This window comes from Dromaius novaehollandiae, chromosome 3 (assembly GCF_036370855.1).
Source record: "Dromaius novaehollandiae isolate bDroNov1 chromosome 3, bDroNov1.hap1, whole genome shotgun sequence".
NCBI lineage: Eukaryota > Metazoa > Chordata > Aves > Casuariiformes > Dromaiidae > Dromaius > Dromaius novaehollandiae.
In genome coordinates, this window is record NC_088100.1 from 51,152,561 (window position 1) to 51,171,543 (window position 18,983).

Below are 18,983 nucleotides of genomic sequence, written 5' to 3' on the forward strand. Positions count from 1 at the left end.
CTGGAGAGTATATAAGCTATCAGTTGATAGCAAGCAGCTACTCAGCAAGATCTGTTTTAAAGTCATCATGCAGAAGAGTCTTGGTTTTGTTACCACACTCCATTTCCAAATCCTCTGCATCTCCAGTGTCATCATGTCCCACCACTGCCGGAACTACAGTTGTCAGCTTTTGGGCAGATTACATGCATGCCTCCGATGAAAATGCCCACTGAAAAAGAGATCTCAGGCACCTCACTCTTTTTTCAGGGAAATTTCAGGCTCAGCAGCTTCTTTGGTTCACAGAGAATGTACCCCTCCAGCCAGGAAAGAGTTGCTGTGCTGTTGGGGAAATGGAAAAAATTGTTATGGGAATTGCTATGTACCTCATTTTTTATGAAACGGGAAGGTAATGTCTTGTTACAACCTGTTGTTTTATCCATTTTTCACTGTTTGCAATTTTTTAGAAGGGAAAAACTACTTCTAGGAAAGCAGTGTGGACCTTTAGCAGTATGTAGGACTTCAAACTCTAGCAGCCTGCATGCTTAACAAGCAGGGTGGAAGGGCTGCTTTTAACATAAAAGGTAAAAATATACATGCAGAGTGGTACAGAGGATGTAATAATGGTGAAAGATTTTTTCAGCCTTTTGGAGATGGTTGTATAGCCCTATGCTTTTAGCCTAAGACAAGGCGAAAAGAGATGTCAAGGGAAGAAAAATAAAAGACAATACAGATAGGCAAGATGTGGCAGAAAGAATAAACTTTTCACCTGCACAGCAAGAACCGACCACAGAACAAGGTCAGACTGATTTAGGTAATAGAAGACAAATAAGGCTAATGTTTAGATTGAGTCTTCCTGAAACAAGATGATAAACTAAGTACATCCACTTAGCATATCTGTAACGTGCAGCTTCCTCTTGGTGATTATATAAAACAGAAGTGGGCTCTGGCCGGTGTCAGGGCTGGAGCGCACTCCCCCGCTCCTTGGAGTTTAGCTGTGTGCTCAAGGCCAGCGGCTCATAAAAAAGAGCCAAGAAGCCTTGGCCGGCCTGGGAACGCATCAGGAAAAGGCTAGAAGAAGCCCCAGCGGGGGCTCCCCTCTTTTCCCTGGGAGCTGCCTGCCCTTGAGCAGCAGCCAGCCCTCGCTGCACCCTGAAACATCTGAAACCTTACCAGAATTATGGTATCAGGATTCTTTCTATTACGTTTGTAAAATCACACCGCTTGTATACTTCCTTCATGCAATAGCTGTATTACATTATTTTGATCCTCTTGAAACATTGCGTAGTTGATGTTGTCTGTAAAGTTCTTTTAAAATCAGTAGTTCGGAGTACTTTTTTTCTCCCAGAATTGGCATCTGAAACTCTTGTTTCCAGCTTATGGGTATCACAGGCAATTAATACATAAATGACAACAGTAGAGTGTTATAGCCCTGATAGTCTAAGAAGATAAGTGAGGCAAGATTTGTAGGAAGATGAAATATATTGTCTGAAGCCCCCTTGATACAACTAAAATAAACAGATATACTGTGGAGGTCACAGGGCTTCCCCAGATCAACACAGATACCTACATAGCGGAGGGGCTGTGCTGATAATTCCCATTGACCTTGGTAGCCCCCTTGGATCAGGTTCAGAAACCATCTGATCTCAGGTTGGTAAACTACACTGTAGCTTATGATTTCATGCTCCAGCTTTCATTTGATCAGTACTTGAACTAGCAAAGAGTAATTGGAGCCTACTGTCCCTGTTTTGTTAGCACGCAGTCCTTGCAGTTTTCACACATATACCCATATGAAGAAAATAACTTTGTATGTTATTTTCTGAGGCCTTCTTTCATCATCTTTTTAGGCCAGTTTCTAAGAGAGTCTAATAGGAGTTTTTCTGGAGTAAGAAGCTCAGCGTAAAATGCTAACAAAGCAAAACTCAAAAGATATCAATTTTTCCCACAGCAGTGACATATCACATAAATAAAACACTGTGTAATCCAGTGAGATAATAGTTTTCTCAGGACGCCTGTTGCTGCCATCTGCCCTTTACAGAAGGGAGTTTTTGTATATGGTTGCAGGAGACAGCAACTCCTCCAAACCAGCAGTTGGCAATAGAAATCTTCACCTCACCATCTGCAGGCCGACACTGAATTTCCCGGCCCTTTGAGGACCCCTTCCCATGCCTTGGGGCTTGCGAGTCCCCCAGGATGCTTGCGCGCTCCACTTCTCAGTGCTGGCTCTCTCAGAGGAGACAATATGTATCAAGTCACTCGATTAGAGATGCAGGTTACAAAAGAAAATACAGCACGAAAACCTATTTTTGGACTAAGCTAACAAGATTCCTCCTTTACTGCTTCACTATTCATCATTTAGAGCTCCTTCAGCATGTTTGGGCTTGCAGCAATGGGGGAACCAGGGCTGAGACACTCACTCTGCCTTTTAGGTGCCCTCCTCAATCTGGGATCAAAGCTTTGACCACAATCTTGCTGGCAGAGTGTGCTGTCCTGACCAATGCAAATGCAGTAATTGTGGCTTGCCTGAAGCATCATTATGTCTGAAATTCAAACTGTTTCCTGGCTGTCCTCTCCCCTTCTTGGCATTACTTTTCCTGCGTGGTGCAACTCCAGCTGGGTGTCCCCTGCCTGGCCACCCCGTGCCGCACTCAGGCAGCGCGGTGGGGACATGGGGGCGCAGCGCGTGCCACCGAGCAGCCCTACCACCGGCCACCGAGCCCATGGCTAGTGCTTTTCCTGCACTGCTCCTGCCTTCCACCAGCAGGCACCGGCAGTTTTTGTGTCCCCCCACAGAGGCAAAAGCTCAGCTCTGCTGACTAACTATATATATAATCTTTCTCCCTTGGTTGCTCATTGAGAGAACAGAGCCTACTGAAAATGCATAGGTATTTTGGTAAGGGAAACACATCTGCTCACTCCGGGCAGATCATGTTGCAGAAGACAAGTCGGCGCAACATAACAAATTAATCCATACAGCAGTATATGCATAGATTTCAGGATGCATTAGAAAATAAAACACCCCAGAAATAAAAATATGTTAAAGGCTCCTTAGCTAGTTAGTTACAGACACATTTCGGGTTAAAGAATCTCTTTGTTTGTACCATAAGTAAGGAAGAACCTAAATTCCCTTGTTGAAATTAAGATGATTTCCATACTCATTCAAAGCATGTGAAGTTCACTCTATGTCTCTGTCCTTTTCAGACATTAAGTTAAACATTTGCTAAGTGATTTGTTAAATTCATTCCCATTTCACAAATAAACTTAAGCATGTTACTTAGGTTTCACGAAATCCATGGACTTAACCCCAGACAAAATTAGGCCTCAACACTTTTTTGCTATTTCAGTTTCTTCCATGTTATCTTTGCCCTGTTTTGTGAATTTTAGTGGCTCATACACTGAGCTCAGCACAGGAGTAAAGGTCACTCAGGATTGCTTTGGCAATAGAGGAGAGACCAGTAAACTGATAGTGTCTGCACAACCCTGACACAGCATGATTTAGCGTTACGTCTGCATCCAAGGCTGACGAATGCTCCTTCCTTTGAACTTCCAATGTACTTCGTTATGCCTTCTCTTTCCGGATTGCATTTTCATTTTCCACAAGTCTTCCAGTCTCTTAATGCTTATCTGCCATCCTCTGCTGGAACAACCGATGCCCAAGCTCTGCACGATGCATTAGAGAGAACGTCTGTCTCAGAAACCACTTATCTGACACTGGCAATCAGCTGTGTATTATACACTTGCATCTACATTTAACCTTAACATTTGCTCTTTTGGAGTAATTTTATAAACAATATTTTTCTCTGTTTTAGTGGCAATAATCACTTTAAACTTTGTTGTTTGATACTGTGTGTCAAAAATAATTACTCAAAGGTTAGACTTGCTCTAACGTTCCTTGGTTTTAGCCTGATGCAGCCCAACCTGATTTCAGATGTTTTACTTTTAGTTTCTCGTGGGCAGTGCAAGACCAAATGTATGACATTCAGAGAAGTGTGAGTCCTGCACACACTTTTTCCTTTCCTCTGAGAGGTCTGAGCTACCATATCCAGCCTGCATTTGGTATCTGAGCTGTGCTGGGCAGGCCTGGCAGGGCCATTGCATGCTGAACGACACGCTGTGCCATGGAGGTTGGGGTAGAGGCACAATTTTGCCAAAAATGCTTAAATTTATCTTTAGAGGTGTGTATCCATCAATCAACCTGTACTTTGCTGTACATGCATTTTATCACATCTGCTTGTCACAATATACTGTCGCTAGGTAATCATGTTTTTGCAGTCTTCCATAAACTGCAGACTGCCTCTGGGATGTACCCCCAGGTCCCTTTGTGTACTCCTATGAAAGTGTTTTTAACAAGCTATGAACATTTTTTTAAGTCAAAGGAATGATTCCAAAAACTTCACATGTGCAAGAAGTGCTTTTATTTTTGACTTGCTAAGTAAAAGCCTTCAAACTCCATAAAAAACAGACCGGAAAATAGCAATCTACCTTTCCACATGAAGGAAAACTGGCTTGTAATCATGGTTCAAAGGCCCCACAGTTAATAATCTTACATTCTTCAACAGGCCTTTCGTTGTACGTGGACACGGCTTCCAGTTTCTGAAGAGTCTCCGTGCCTTCAATCAGTTGCCTACAGTAGGGGAGAAGTATATCAAGAAGGATACAACCAGGATTTGTGGCACCTCACTGCCCTCTGTTTCCCAGCGGGGGAATGCCAGAACAACTCTCCTGCGATTTCCCCAAGTTTTTGGTCCTGCTTTTTCCTCCCCCTCTCACTCCCCCAGCATAGCTCGTGCCTGCACAGCCGAGGAGCCCGGAGATAGCACACCATGCTGTGTTACATCTTCTCTGCAAAGGCTGAGTTAAATGTGCATGATTTAACAACAACAACAGTGTAGAAAGGCTAGAGAATTCAGGCCGGATACTGGAAGATCAAGAAATGCTTTGATAATTGCTCTGCGAAGCCAGTGACGCCATCCGCCTTCACTGCCTCCACCACAGCACCTGGCCCAGGAACCGCTGCTGAAGCCTGTTTCTGATGCGGGGCTACACCAAAACCACATAGTGGTTTTCCTACTGACAGGCTGCATCCACTTTGCTCCTTAAAGATTCATTCCTCATAAGGGAATCGCAAAAGCCATCGGCTCTTCATTAGATAGTCACTAGTTAGCATTTTAGGAGCTGTAATAGTGACTACAAGGAAAGGAAGCAACACAATTGTAAGCTTAATGCTCATGTTTCCTCTGCCTTTTGGATTATACAGAACCGGTGGTAAGGCGGACACTTGAGGCAAATGCCCTTTGATATGAATATATCCAGTGAGAATTTGCTTTTGGGTTGTTCTTCATGGGTTAGATAATTATGCTTTTCACTTCCTTTACAAATGCTGCCTTTCTCCATAATGTGGTTACATGGAAACTCCACTGCAAATTTCATACATGCATATTTTTATTCCTTTATATCAAGCAAACTGCTTAGACCAAAATCTTCCCTAGTACATTCCTAAAAGTCTAAAACTTGAACAGGGCCAGCCCTATGCATTAACCTACCGAGAACAAACTCTTAGCATATATTGACTATAATAATTTTTTCAGCTCCTCAAGGCGAATCAGAGGCTGGAGGCGTTTGCTCAACACTCCCCTGTCTGTCAGGGCACACCTTTGTTTGACAGGCAAAATTGCGTAGGCTTGGCCCTAGGAGCTGCCGCAGCTCCGCCAGAGGATTTTCAGCTCGAGCAGGTCAGGCCAAGGCAGAGAGACGGAGGGAAGGCCGTCACTTATCCATCTTATCCATGGCCAGGGACGGCTGTGTTGCAGTCGTCGTAAGGGTTTCATGGGCCTCATGGGCGGCAACGTCCCAGGGCAACGTCCTAAGCATTGAAGCAATGGCAAGCTTGTGCATACGTACCCAAAAGCCACGTGTTTTTTGTCCAGGTAGGGAGCTGGCTGGAGAGTGATGTAGAACTGCGAGCCATTGCTGTGGCGGCCCTTGTTGGCCATGCCCAGGATCCCTCTTTTGTTGTGACGGATGGAGAAGTTTTCATCTAGGAAAAGAGTTCAGTAATAAAAAAAGGCAACTGTGTTGCTTCCTTTGCTTGTAGTCACTATTACTGCTCCCTTTTCTTTCACTTCCTTCCTGCCCTGTCTCACTTTCCATCTCCTTTTCCTCCATCAGTCTTCCATCAACCTGACCCACATGAGTGAAGTCACTCTTGGGCTTGAATCAATGTCCTTCCCAGAAAGTGCTTCCCGCTACTATGTAGTTCTCAAGCCAAGAAACAAACAGATGAAAACTACTCGTGAAAAATCGCTCTAGGTATTTCTGAATACTGGAACAACAGTGCTGGTCCCTCCAGCCCCGTGTCCTCCTGCAGGGTCTCTCCCTGGAGGAGCTCAGGGCATTTAGCAGGACGGTTCCCTGAGGCTACATAGGATTATTCCCACTTTACGGATGATCCCCCCATGTTTGTCTTTGGGGGATGATGGCCAGGAGCTGATCCCTTCCCCTGCGTGACTGGACTCCCGGCTACAAGAGGGTGAGCAGGGGACACAAATATGAGGGGGCTGATCAGGGCCAGGGGACATTTCCCTGCACTGCCGGTCCCCAACATGGTGCTCATCACGCTGAGCCATCCAGACACCGTCGAGCTCTCCACAGGCTTGAAGGAAACTACGGACATTTTTCAACTTTATTCTTCTCTGATTTTTTGGGGCTATTTTTGCCCTGTTTGAGTGCCCTTCTCAGGAACTGATTCATGAGAGCGATAATTAAATTTTAACTGACAACTCCCTCAATGCTGACTTGTGGATTGCAAAATGACTTCAACTGTCTAATTTTGGAGTAAGGTGCTTTGCACTGTGACATGGCACTCCAGGCCAAATGGTTCTCCGTAATTGCCTCAGGACTTTGAGCTCATTACAGTAAAATGTAGTTGCATCCCATTAATTTCAGCAAGTATTGCGGTGAATGGAGACGTGCCAAATGTAGAGTTTCACAGAAAATTGCCATCTGACAGAGGCATCTGTCACTGTTTTCAGACATCAAAGGTATTTGTCCTCTGCCCTCAATGTAAATAGTTTGGTGGGAAGCACTAGGAAAGCAATCTAACTCTTAAATTAAAAATGCATAGCTAAGTGGACAGCTTTCTAAAGGATTAAAAGCAACATGTAGCTTTTAATTAAAAAGGCAGTCTTCTATTTTGGCACATCAGCATTTGTAGCGTGTGCAGTATGGACCATAAAATCCTTACAGGGACACTTTTGGGGCTGAGGGGTTCCAAATTAAATCTATCCTAAAATTAGATTATTTACGTGCTTTTGAAACATATCACTTGCCCAAACTTCAGCTCTGACAGCAGTAAAAGTCCCCAGCCCTTTCAGGGTCCTTCCTCGGTGGCAGATGAGAGGCACAAGCTTCGTCTGGAGAATAAGCTGGGAGCAAGAGTGACTCTCAAAATTTTAATGTCCACGCTGCTATTAGCTTTCTTCATGACTATAAAGCAGATAGATCACTTCAGCTCTCGGCCCCATCTTTGCCCGTGTACAGGGTAGCTGTGGGAAGTGTCACTTCATTAATTGTACACGGAAATGTACTGTGACACCTTATCCATCAGCCTGTGGATCGATGCCGCAGCCCAGGGCCACGTGCAGACCCAGACTGATTTTATTTTATTTTTTAAGTGCAGAGGGTTCCTGTCCGAAGGACGGGGCAGGACCCGAACCGCCCTGGGGTGAGTCACTGGGGGAAAGTACAAGAAGTGTGAGATGCACAGTAGCACCCGTAGAGCAGCCGGAAAAGGGAATTCACCAAGTTTTTAATCTCATTATTGTTGTTTGCGTTGCAAACAATTTAACAGATAGTCCTCATTTCTTTCCAATAACTACTTTTTTTCTCTGTGAGGTCTTTATGTCCTGAGAGCCCATTTGTTGCTATTGCAGGAGTTTCGGTGTCAAGGAAGTGACTTTTGCTCCTTCCTACCCCGTTCAGCGTGCAGTATTTACTGCCTGTGGGGACACCGCCAGGACTCAAAAAAAGCCCGCAGACATTTGTCCTGTTTTCAGTAACTTTCCTGCCTGTCAGCACTGCACTTCAGCAGGGCCGGGCTGGGAGCAATGTCCTGTCCAAAAAGTCTTACAAACCTGGTTGTCACTTGCTTTGGCTTGGTCTTGGGACCTCAAGGTGAAAGTGGCCTCTCCTTGGTCGTGTAGGCTCTTGAATGTCTTTGAAAATAAAGTTTTCACCTACGCTTGGCACTTCTGATCTCACTGTTGGCTGCTGCCCAGTCTGCTCAAATGTAACATCATTTGTGACATTGGCAGGAAGAAAGCTTTTATATAAGTGAATATAAATCAGTTTCCAAAGTGCTTTACCTGTCATAAACCATCTTTATGGGCAGCGTTTAATCTAAGCGGAATATCCCAAATGTCTGTGTGAATTAGACGAGTTGTTTTTCTTAAATATTGCATGTTATAACATTCTTTTTGCTTTACATTTCATTACCTTATATAAGTATGGGGAAACATTTAATGTTAAACTTACCTCATGTTTGTCATTTCTTGACTTTCACAGTGTTAAGGGCCTTCTCAATTTAGTGAAATTTTGAAGTAACCCCACTTAGATCGGCAGAGTCACGTAACTGATGGCAGTGGTCCCTGAGATGGGCCCAAGCCCTGAAGCTGCCTAAGTGCCAGCAAATCTAGACTTAAAACGGAGTTATTTCCATTGCTTTAAACATACTTAAGTGCTATCAGATGCCTGGAGCTCTATAATTAATCACAGCACTTTGCATTTCTAAAGCCCTTCCAGAACCATCAGTATTCTCAGTTTTACATTTGAAGTAGGTCTGCAGCAGGCCATCGGCTGTAGTTTAGATGGTGCAAATGGACGCGGAGGCTGGGACACAGTGCATCAGAAGCAAGAATGCAAGTCCAAAAGTTTCCTCATTAAAGCAGTCTGCTAATGCTAATACAAATGGCTAATAATGCTGACTGAATATCAAAGCATTTTCTTCAAGGAAATGGAAGAAAAGTCCCTGGTTATCCTGAGAATAACATCGGATGAATAACCTGATTTTTGCTGAAATTTGAGGTGTGCACAGTGAGATAATTCAGGAGACATACCTTCAAAGGTGGGACCATAAATTGATTCTCCTCCGTCTCCTCTTCCAGCTACTATGTCTGTAGAGTAGATAAAAGCAGCAATCAGAAATCAGGTTTCTCAGGGTTTAAACAATGCGTGCCAGGGGAAGGACGCCTGAAAGAGGGAAGAGGCTTAGGACAAGGAAAGATGCAAATAAGGCTGTGATATTACAGTGAGTTAAGGCTACTAGCTTATCTGAGGAAAAAGATTTGGTAAAAGAGAAATTCCTGTTGAGGTAGATTTCTGATGGGTGAGACGGTACAGAAAACTGATGCATCTGGGTTTTTTTGGTTTTTTTTAAAGAGGGTTTAAAGAAATGTGTCTTTGTTACTTAAACATTGCGACACACCGCTTAGGTTAAGGTTAATCCCCTGCAGTAGCAAGCTTATAATTTCAGGTTGCTTTTATGGACCACATAAATATCTGCATGGTTATTCATGGAAAGCTGAAGCTGAACATGGAATTTAAGCGCTCACATTTGGAGCAGACAGGACAAACAAAGGTAAGACATACGGGCAGATAAGACAGATGATAGACTGGAAGGCAGGCAGGAAGGCAATCTCTTCCGGCACACCTAGCCTGGCTTCCCTGGGGAGGTCGGCCAAGTTACATGATTAGTCATTTCTTACGTCTTTCTCCTCAGTACATAGCACCCGGCTCTAGGCGTAGTCCTGATGTTCAAATAACTTACCAAAACATTTGGAGTGTCTCTGACGCTTGGCTAAGTGCCTCCATAAACTAAACTCTCTATAAAACAAGCAGTATGTTTTCCTGTGTATACTGTTAGTGTTTTAATGTTTTCAGTTAGTTTCCTAAATACTTACCAAAGATCTTTTGAAAAAGTCTTCTATAATTAAAAAAAAACAACAAATTATCCACACTTTCCCTGTGATTGGAAAGTGAGGTGGCTAAGTGAGGTGGCTAAAAGAGAAAATGTTTTTCCGTTTTTTATATATATTAATTTAGAGCTTGTCCTGCAGAGATTAGCTATGTCATGGAGCTCAGTTCTGTTTTCTTGGGTGAAGAATGTTACTCATGCAGATCATCCCATCCCACTTCTGCGGTAATTTAGATATACTTAGGACACTTAGAGATGCACCTCCTCCTTGGATCCATCCATTTTTTACAATTCGATGAAAAATGGAATTTCTGTAGGCGAGCTTGAGACCGCTGGAAGACGACCTCCAGCCCCCGGTGCACAACACGCGGAAATTCTCGCACGTTTTGGGACACGCATCAGAGAAGAGCTGCAAAATGGGAGAGAGGAAAAAATACGTGAAGTTCATAACCGACCTCAACTGGCCAGATTTCTGTTCCCCCTTCTTGGGCAAATTAGACCACAGCGTTTGGTCTATTTGTTCTCTGCTTTTGCTTTTCTCCTCTGTAACATACCTCAAATAAGAGTCTTCCAATGGGCTGTTCCTGAACAGCTATATCCAAGTACACAAACACATGCTGTTTAAAGCAGAAAAACAAATCCAGTGAAATAAAGGCCCGCTTTAAGTCTAACATTCACTACTCTAACTCAATTCAGAGTCTAGCTGCCCCCCAGTGAATGGCCCCAGAAAATGCGCAGGGGATAGTCGGTACAGAACAATACAGTTTCTACTATTTTGTTTAAATAAACAAAAAGGTAAAGAGTGTTTCGCTTTAATCTGGACAGAAATAATTCTTACAGTGGGTTGCAAGCGAAATACTAAGGCAGGGCCTACCTCTTCCACTTGCATTTCTTTACACTTCTGTTGTAGCCAGAACAACACAGATAGCAATAAGTAAAACAACAGGAATACGGCTCACCCCACCAAAAATGGACCTTTTTTGCTCTTTGCTATCCATTTTCAAATCTGAGTGGATTCAATAGAGTATCTCCTGTGTTATTTGCTTTGGCCTGACATTTTATTTTTCTCAGCTCGTACTGCTTTTCAGTGTTTGCAGCATCACACCTCAACACACGACGGCATCTTTGGCTTTCTTAGCTGGGGGGAAAAAAATGGTTTGGGAACTGGGCTGTGATACCCAGGCGGTTTGCGACTTCGGAGGAGGCACCGCCAGCAGTGGGCTTTTGGGGGACTATTCACACCGAGTGAGAGTCAGACGTATCGGGCACCAGGGCCGGTGTCTCTGTGAAACGCCCTGGCCAGGTCCCCCGTCTCTCAGAGACATTGAGAAGCTGCGTGAGGATTTGCATTATCAGTGCAAAGGCTGATTTTTGCCGCGGAGGACGTTGCTGCCCCCATAGAAGAAGTGTCTGATCTGCTCACGAATCAATTCCTGAATATGGCAACCTTGTTAAAACTAACTGACGGTTTATCCTTTTAAAATTAGGTCCTATCCCAGCCTCTTCCACAAAATCTCTTCCTTTTCCTTTGGGAAAGAGCATGAATGACCCCTTGCTTGAAAGAGGACTTTCTCACTCTTCCCATTCCTCCCCTGCCGTTCTCCATTTTCCCACTAGTTTCTGAAAAAAAATAGCATGTCCTTTTGTATTTCTTGGGAAACTTGATCCTTTTCCCACAGGCGGCCAGGAAAATAGAGCTTTCATATTCTGTCTCAGCGCTTTGTGGCTGCCGAGAGGAGCAGCGTCTCCCCCAGCTCATGTCACCCCTTTCTGCCCATCGCAGGGGGCAAGAAACTAGAAACGCGACCATGGCGCTCACTCCTTTTCCTCCTTGCTGAATTTCCTCTTTTTCTCCACTCGATAACATCCAGCCAGTCACAAACCTCACCCATTTCTCACACGGGACCAGTGTTACCTGCCTGGCTATTTTTCATGTGCTTGGTGCAGAAGTCCTCCGTGATAGCCTGGTAAAGTGCCGGGGATGCAAAATCGCGGTGGTCCCACTTGTGGTGGGCCCAGTGGAGCAGCTGCTGCTCGTCGCCCAGCAGCTGGCCGCCCACGAAGCACATCACCGGTGCCCCGTACGCCCACATCTCCCCTCGCAGCTCCTGCGGGCCGGAGGGGGGAAAAGAGAAACCTCCGGGAGTCATTTACTCACTCAGCCTGGAAGCAGTCAGTGGTCCTGCCCGAGGCAATGGGGCACCTAACGTTTTCAGCCAACGCGGCAGCGAAATCTGGCTACAGCAATGCCCCTCCGGCCCCCGCTGTGGCCTCGGCAGCGCGAGGAGCTTCGGGAGAGGAAGGTGGCGGCAGCGCAGCCTGACGGGTCTGACCAGCATGGTGATTTTTGGGGCACACATCAAAATTGCAATACAAGCAACTTACGAGCCAACTTTTGCTCTTGATTATAGAAATGCAGCTTTCTAATAATCCAAATGGAAAAAGCACCCGGAGACCTGCGTCCCGTCTCAAGGGGCTCTGAGGACACGAAAATGAACCGCGATGGGAAGAGTGCCTCCGAAACGTGCTGCTGGTGCCAAGCTGCAAGGGGCTACAGCTGGGGTGGGGGGGCGCGGACAGGCGTCCAAAACAACCTCAGTAAATGAAAGCGTTACCTTCTTTTTCTCCTGTAAATATTGATGCCAGGCAAACTCAAACAGAGGAAGTACTGTGGGGTCTGCAAACTTGCTCGGAAACTTCAGCTTCAGAGCCTAGATGTTCAAGGTGAGGAAAAAAAAATTGCTTCCAGGCAGCTTAGTACCCCCCAACCCACACTATCGCTGCTTGCATCTCCCTAACTAGCTGCAGTCCAAGTCATGTTTCAGTCCAGGCATTGCATTTCGCTCCTTCTGCCGTTGGCACAAGTCCCGATGCTTGCAGAAGTACACGCAAGCGAGTCTAAATACGTAGTGTTAAATGTAATGAATGTCCTTTTTTGGGGTTTTTTTGGCATTTAATATGAATGTCTGCTTTGCAAAGACTATTGAAAAATGCCCACATCCCCCCCACCACCAGTGATATGAGACAGCAAAGCGTCCAAAGATGTCCCTGGCATCACCAGTTGCATTCAGTCTCACGGGGAGTCACAGGCGCTCGCTGCACACGGAGCCGGGGCCCAGGCGCTCGGGGAAAAGACGCTGCTCAGCCAACATCGAGGTGCAAAAGTTTCCAGCACCCGTTGCTCGCGCAGATGGGGGGGTTTGCGGGCGGTGTGCATGGGTGGGGGATTGGCCTCGTCACCCCTTGCTGAGCAAACTCAGCGCTGCAACACGTGCCTGCCCAGCTGGGCACCCTGACCTTCCCAAGCCCAAACGCCTCAAAAACACCCAGTGCCACCAGCACACCTCCCGCCTTGTGGCCACCCGCTTGTGGCCGGCCCCTGCCGCCTTACCTCCGCCGTGCGCTTGGCCACGTGGAAAGCTGGCTCCCTGATCTGCCCCACCACCTCCAGGCGCTGCAGCTCCCGGGGACCCATGGCCCCCCGCACCCCACCGCCGGCTGCAGCTGCAGCTTGTTGCTGTGGCTGCTGCTCCATGGCAACGCGGGGCGCCGCAGGACGCCGCTCCTGGGGAACGTGCCAAGCCACTGGTGAAACACCGTGCTTTTCCCTCCCCGTGGCGCCCGCTGGGATCCGCGGACATGGGTGACGTGGGCGAAGCCAGGGGATCCCTTCCTGAGTTGTGCCTGCAGCGCTTCTGCAGCCTCCCGTTGGCATTTTTCCACCGTACAGAAAGTAAAGAAGTTCTACTATGTCCGTTTTCCTCCCAAGGAAAGAAAAACAGGCTACACAAAAAGCCTGCAGCAGAGCGGAGAGCTGTGCCCAGGCCTTTTGGGATCTTATCACTGATGGCCTAAGTGCATAATCGCTGAAAAGAAATACTCAAAGGATGAAGATCCTGGTTTTAACAGCGGTAAACTGCATATGCTGAGCAAAAAGCGTAAGACTAAGCTGGCACAAAATCGATGCTTCCCCGTTACTCTCCCAGCATCTGGGGACCTGCTGCTCAGCGATTTTCTGGTGTCTTTGGGTTTTGTCCCCCTCGGTGGATCCTTTCCCTGTGAATGTTTTTGCTTTTTGAACAAATGTAAAAATTTGGCAGCATCAAAATCTCGTGGCAACGAGATCCACAGCTTAACTACACGCTGTGCAAAAAAAAGTGGCTCCTTTTACATGGAAGTGCCTGCCTATTAATTTATTCACTGTGTCCCACTGTTGCATGGTGAGACTGTCACGGGGGGGGGGGGGGGTACTAGTATTGGTATTGGTATTAATATTATGGCATTATTATCTCTGGGTTTATTGCAAACAGACTTATTGAAGATGGCTATATGGTGTAGCCACAGCAAGCGAATCTTACTGCACATTCATTGTTGCCCGGGTCTCTGTTTCTTACCACTCCAGTGGTTTCTCATGAGAGAGTCTCCTAACCCCGTCCCAGCTCAGGGGGAGACCCACCACCACTGCACTCCTCCACGGAGACATCAGTCCCTCTGACGGAGTGGGAAGGGCAGTACTGGCAAAGCAACTGCAGCGTGGTTGCAGCTATAGCAACACGGCTTTGTATCGCTGCAGCGAATTTTCTCACTTTCCACTAAAATGTCACTGGCAAAAGCAGTTTTGTGAGACTGCTGTAGATTCAGCAGGGGTTTCTGTCAGCACACCGGTGTCAGCAGGTGATCACTTCTCCTTCAGTCTGTGAGCAGTGTGAATGTTAGAAGACACTTGTGTTAGGAATGATAAAACTTAATTTTATGTAATGTCCAAGCAAACATAATTGAGTAGTTTCAAAGCAAGCTAAATGCATTTAATCAAAGGTATATGAATTTGCATAGCTTTTTGTGACATTGTGGGACAAATCTCGATGTCCCCACAAAAAAATACATCTTTAACGTGTCAAAATTCTGTTGCAGATAAGATACTTGCAATTTTCATGTGTGCAGAACAAACCAGTGTCAAACTACTCACATTCATGTCTTGCCTTAATAACCACATGCACTTTTTTGGAATTGTGTAGCTAAATGGCTTTATAAAATGCTAAATTTGTACATAACCACAGAGCCAAATCCAAGAAAACCTATGGCATCTCAGCTAGAAATTTATGAGCTGCGTGCACCTGTAGAAAATTGTGATTGAGAAAGAAATCACAAATTGCAGAAGGGCCCTGAAGTTCCTCTGGTCCGCGCATGGCTTAGTTGCCTGCCGCAGCTCACCGGGGTCCCACTGTTGCGGCTGCTTGGTGAGAATCTGCAGCAGTCTTTGCCCTTGCTGCTCTTGGCGTCTGTGGGCAAGAGCTGAGTCCTCACAGTACTGGAAATTATGAAGGTTGTTGGATTTGGGAGGTTTGACTAACACAGCAGCTCACTTGCCTGAGAGGCCTTAGCGCAGGATTTCAGCTTATTTCATTTTATGACTCCGTCCTGCTGAAAGAATACCAAAAAATCGAGGGAGATGGAACATGTTGGACAGTTTGACAGCTCCGGTGTTCAGAAAGCAGTTTTAGGTCTCTTTCTTCACTTCTCACTGGCGTAGGTGTTTGCTTTTTCACACTACGCCTAGTCAAATCGAGACTACGCAAACAGTTTGGGCCCAAGAAGTAATGCTGATGAAGGGGGAGGGGGGGGGGGGGAACGATGGCCTGCTGCCAAGGGCGGCACTAAAATGTGTAGTGACAACTGTTGTTGTGAGCAGATCCCTGCCAAAGCTGCTGTTGGATCAGTTCAATTAATTTGGTGCAAATGTTTATACACTAAAGGTGTGCTTGTTTTCTAACCAGGACATGATTTATCTTTCAAAGCTGTATCTCCGTGTTTGCTAAATTACATCATGCAATAAAAGCAGACAACATGGCAAAAAGGGCTTCAGAAAGCTTTCTGCTAGGTGGGCACTTTTTTGCAAACCGTGGCCCAATGCCACAGGTGAGGTTATTGACTGCCTTTTTCTTTCATTTTCCTTTTTTTTTAAAAAAAATGACAGATATTTGTCACAAAAGTGACAAATATGTCCATAGTGTGAAGCCCTGACTTGAAGCTCAGGGAAAGCATCCTGAAGTCATTTTTGTTGTGGGCTCTATTTTCATCGCATGACGTAGTTTAGTACAGAGATACGGTTACAGAAAACAAACCATGTCTTTAGTAGAAAAAAATTGCCCTTTTAACATATTAAAATCCTCTCATGGACAAGGCAGTGTTAATTTAGACACGCGCATATTGGGTGGCTGAGTCTAGGCTTAACTTGAGCTAACCGCAAGAAGTCACCACGTTAAACTACAGCTACTTTTTCTATACTGTGGTTAAACATTCAAAGAGAAAGCTGTTTTCTTCCTCCTCTGTAGAGCAAGTGTGACTATTCAGTGACCATGGCCTCTGCAGGTTGTGACAGGCAGAACTTAATTTTAGCAGCAAGACCATATGGCTTCTGCTATAGCCAAAAATGTCTATAGCAGCCTTATGTAAATTCAAAAAGAGAAGCAACATACCCAGAATGGAATATGAAAATAAGTGACACTGCAGAAAATACTCTTTTAGGTACCTATTTTCCTCTATGTCGACATATTTTTAGCTTGAAACAGATTAATACGACTGAAGTTTATTAGGCCTTTTAAAATGCCTTGTTTCTCCCTTTTGCATTGCAAAGCATATGTACTAAAAACATAGCAATCAACTGCGTATTTTTTTCAAAAAAACACTGATGTGAATAGTTCCCAATTGTGCTTAGGTTTACACACAAGTTCTGTTCCCAAAATTTAATTCTGTACATACCTATGTCTGGCTCCTGTTATTCCTTTTTCTTGAAAAAAAAAATATATATATATAGCTATTCTTATTGTTTAGAGATAATTTCTAGGTGTGGAAATTCTTACTGCCATTGGGGGCAAGAAAGGGAATTAATGACAAACTTGCAAACTTGCTGCTTTTTCTCCCCTTCCTTTTAAACTAATAGTCAAAAAACCCAAAAACAACAAAAAAAAATCCCAAGTATAATATCGTTAGCTGTACAGGACTGCTTTCTGAAAATTTATGATGGGCTTTTCTTCAAAAAGAACAAACCGACAGCCGCGGATAACTTACTGTTTCAATCCATGCTTTTTTTCTCTCCACTTTTTTCACATCGCTTTGTAATTCAGATACATTAAAATCTATTTCAACAGGTTGCCAATTATCAAAAGTATTAAATATCAAAATATTAAGCTGGATGACTAGATCTGTTCATGCCCTTTCTGTTACCTGTTTGAGACATGATGTTGTTTGCATGCTTATCATAGTATTTTAATAAGCATAAATGGGTTACTAGTGTGCAGAGTTACACAGGAAGTTTGCTCGTTCAGCTCTCCGCTAGCTCGGCTATGGTAGACCTGCTGTGCGGTATTAATTTTCGAAAGAGTGAAGATTACAGTGAAGGAAAGTATGGGAAGTACAAGGTGACATACAGTAAATTTAAAAGATGATAATGAAACCCTTTCAGAAGCAGTGCAACTGGCTTTCTTGGAAACTTGACATTCTTTGAAGAGCGCGCACACATGCCCCAACATGAGATGAGAACGTTTTCTCAGAGGGGTTTGCTCTCACCAAAACTCTCCACCTGCTGCATCTGCTGCCATTTCAGTTCCTTTCAGTCCAAAATAGCATCTCAAAGAAACTGAGAAAGAGAACAGAAAGGCAGATTGGATTAACTAAAAGTGTTTCAAGAGGGAGCCCCCACATGAAGCTACCCCGGCAGGATAGCTACATGGTGTCACCCAGCGACATTATGGTGGAGTCGTTCAGGGCCCCGTTAGCCAAATGACAACAGCAGCGTTGCCCTGCTAAAAGCTGCGTAAGGAATAATGTCATATTCATCGAAGATGCAGATGCCAAACAACCTCACAGCAAGTATCTAGAGAGGAAACACTGCACAGCTCTGCTGCTGAAGCTGCTGAACCACAACCACGTGTGCTCTGGCGACTGGTGGCCAGGCACTGCTGCTGTTTCGCCCAGGTCCTTGGGTGGCCAGAAGTATCTGAAGATACCATGCAGGGAAAACGCAACTGCGACATCTCCCAGCAGTAGAAGCAAGCAGCGTGGCGGACTTCAGAGAAGGTCTTCCTCACGTCAGGGAATGAGAAAAGATTCAGCCCACAAAACAAGGAAGAATTCTATAAGATTAGCCTTTTAGGTGGAAGGTGGAACTGGCACAACTTTATCAAGAAATGTAAAGCAAGCCCAAAGGGAAACCTGATTTTGAAGGTGGCGGTATACTAATTGGGAGGTCCACAATAACCTGAAATTCCCCCACTGACTGATGTAACACCCACGGCCACGCTACCTGAAGGGTAAGGATAAGGAGGACTGAGAGGGTTTCAAGGGAAGACCCATGAATACATCTGAGAATGTCTTGTTCAGGATTGTAAAGACAGTGGTCTACAAATATGAGTGTTAGAAAAACTTGCAGAACAGAGACTGGCCGCAGTTGCTAATTAAAGTAAAACTCTGCATCCTGCTATTCCAAAAATACTTTCAGTTAGATAAGATTAAAATATTAGCCAGAAATGAGCAGTAAGCATACCAAAGTGAGATGCTGGTTCACCTAGAGTATGTCTGGATGTTTTCTTACATTAGGAAGAACTGCTTGGGCCAGAGATGAACAGTAGCCTGTCTGTCGTGAAAAACCATTCATCATCCACAATCTTTTATGGAGGATCTGAAAAGTGGGATGAAGCACATGGGACTGCAGGTCTGGGAGAAGCAGGCTCTTTAATGCCCTAACGAGTAGATAAAGGAGGTCCGGAAACCACAGCTGAAGAAAGTACAGCATTACCAGTTCTCTCTCCCCTCCTTGAAGAAAACCTGCAAAAGCAGAGAAATTAGGGAAAAGCCTACACAGCAGGACATATGACCATGGAAAGATAAGAAGAAGCATCCCTGACTAACACCCAGAATATGTGGCACACCTTCTTCACAAGCCAGTGTACTTGTAGCTGCTCCCAAGTGAGACTCAGCTTCTCTTGGGTCTGGCCTTACAGCCTCAGTGAGTCACTCTGCTAGACAAGTGCAAGCTGTG

General features: G+C 45.1%; 1 protein-coding gene across 1 annotated transcript; it reads right to left on the bottom strand.

The window, feature by feature from the left end:
• Window positions 1-4,368: 4,368 nt before the first annotated feature.
• PPIL6 (peptidylprolyl isomerase like 6) lies at window positions 4,369-13,661 on the bottom strand. Its single transcript, XM_026119895.2, has 8 exons — window positions 13,338-13,661; window positions 12,562-12,657; window positions 11,866-12,054; window positions 10,501-10,563; window positions 10,208-10,355; window positions 9,090-9,146; window positions 5,878-6,013; window positions 4,369-4,600 (listed from the first exon to the last, which is right to left on the bottom strand). Exons 1-8 carry the CDS (start codon window positions 13,659-13,661, stop codon window positions 4,489-4,491), a joined length of 1,125 nt encoding a protein of 374 aa, XP_025975680.2. The 3' UTR covers window positions 4,369-4,488.
• Window positions 13,662-18,983: the final 5,322 nt, after the last annotated feature.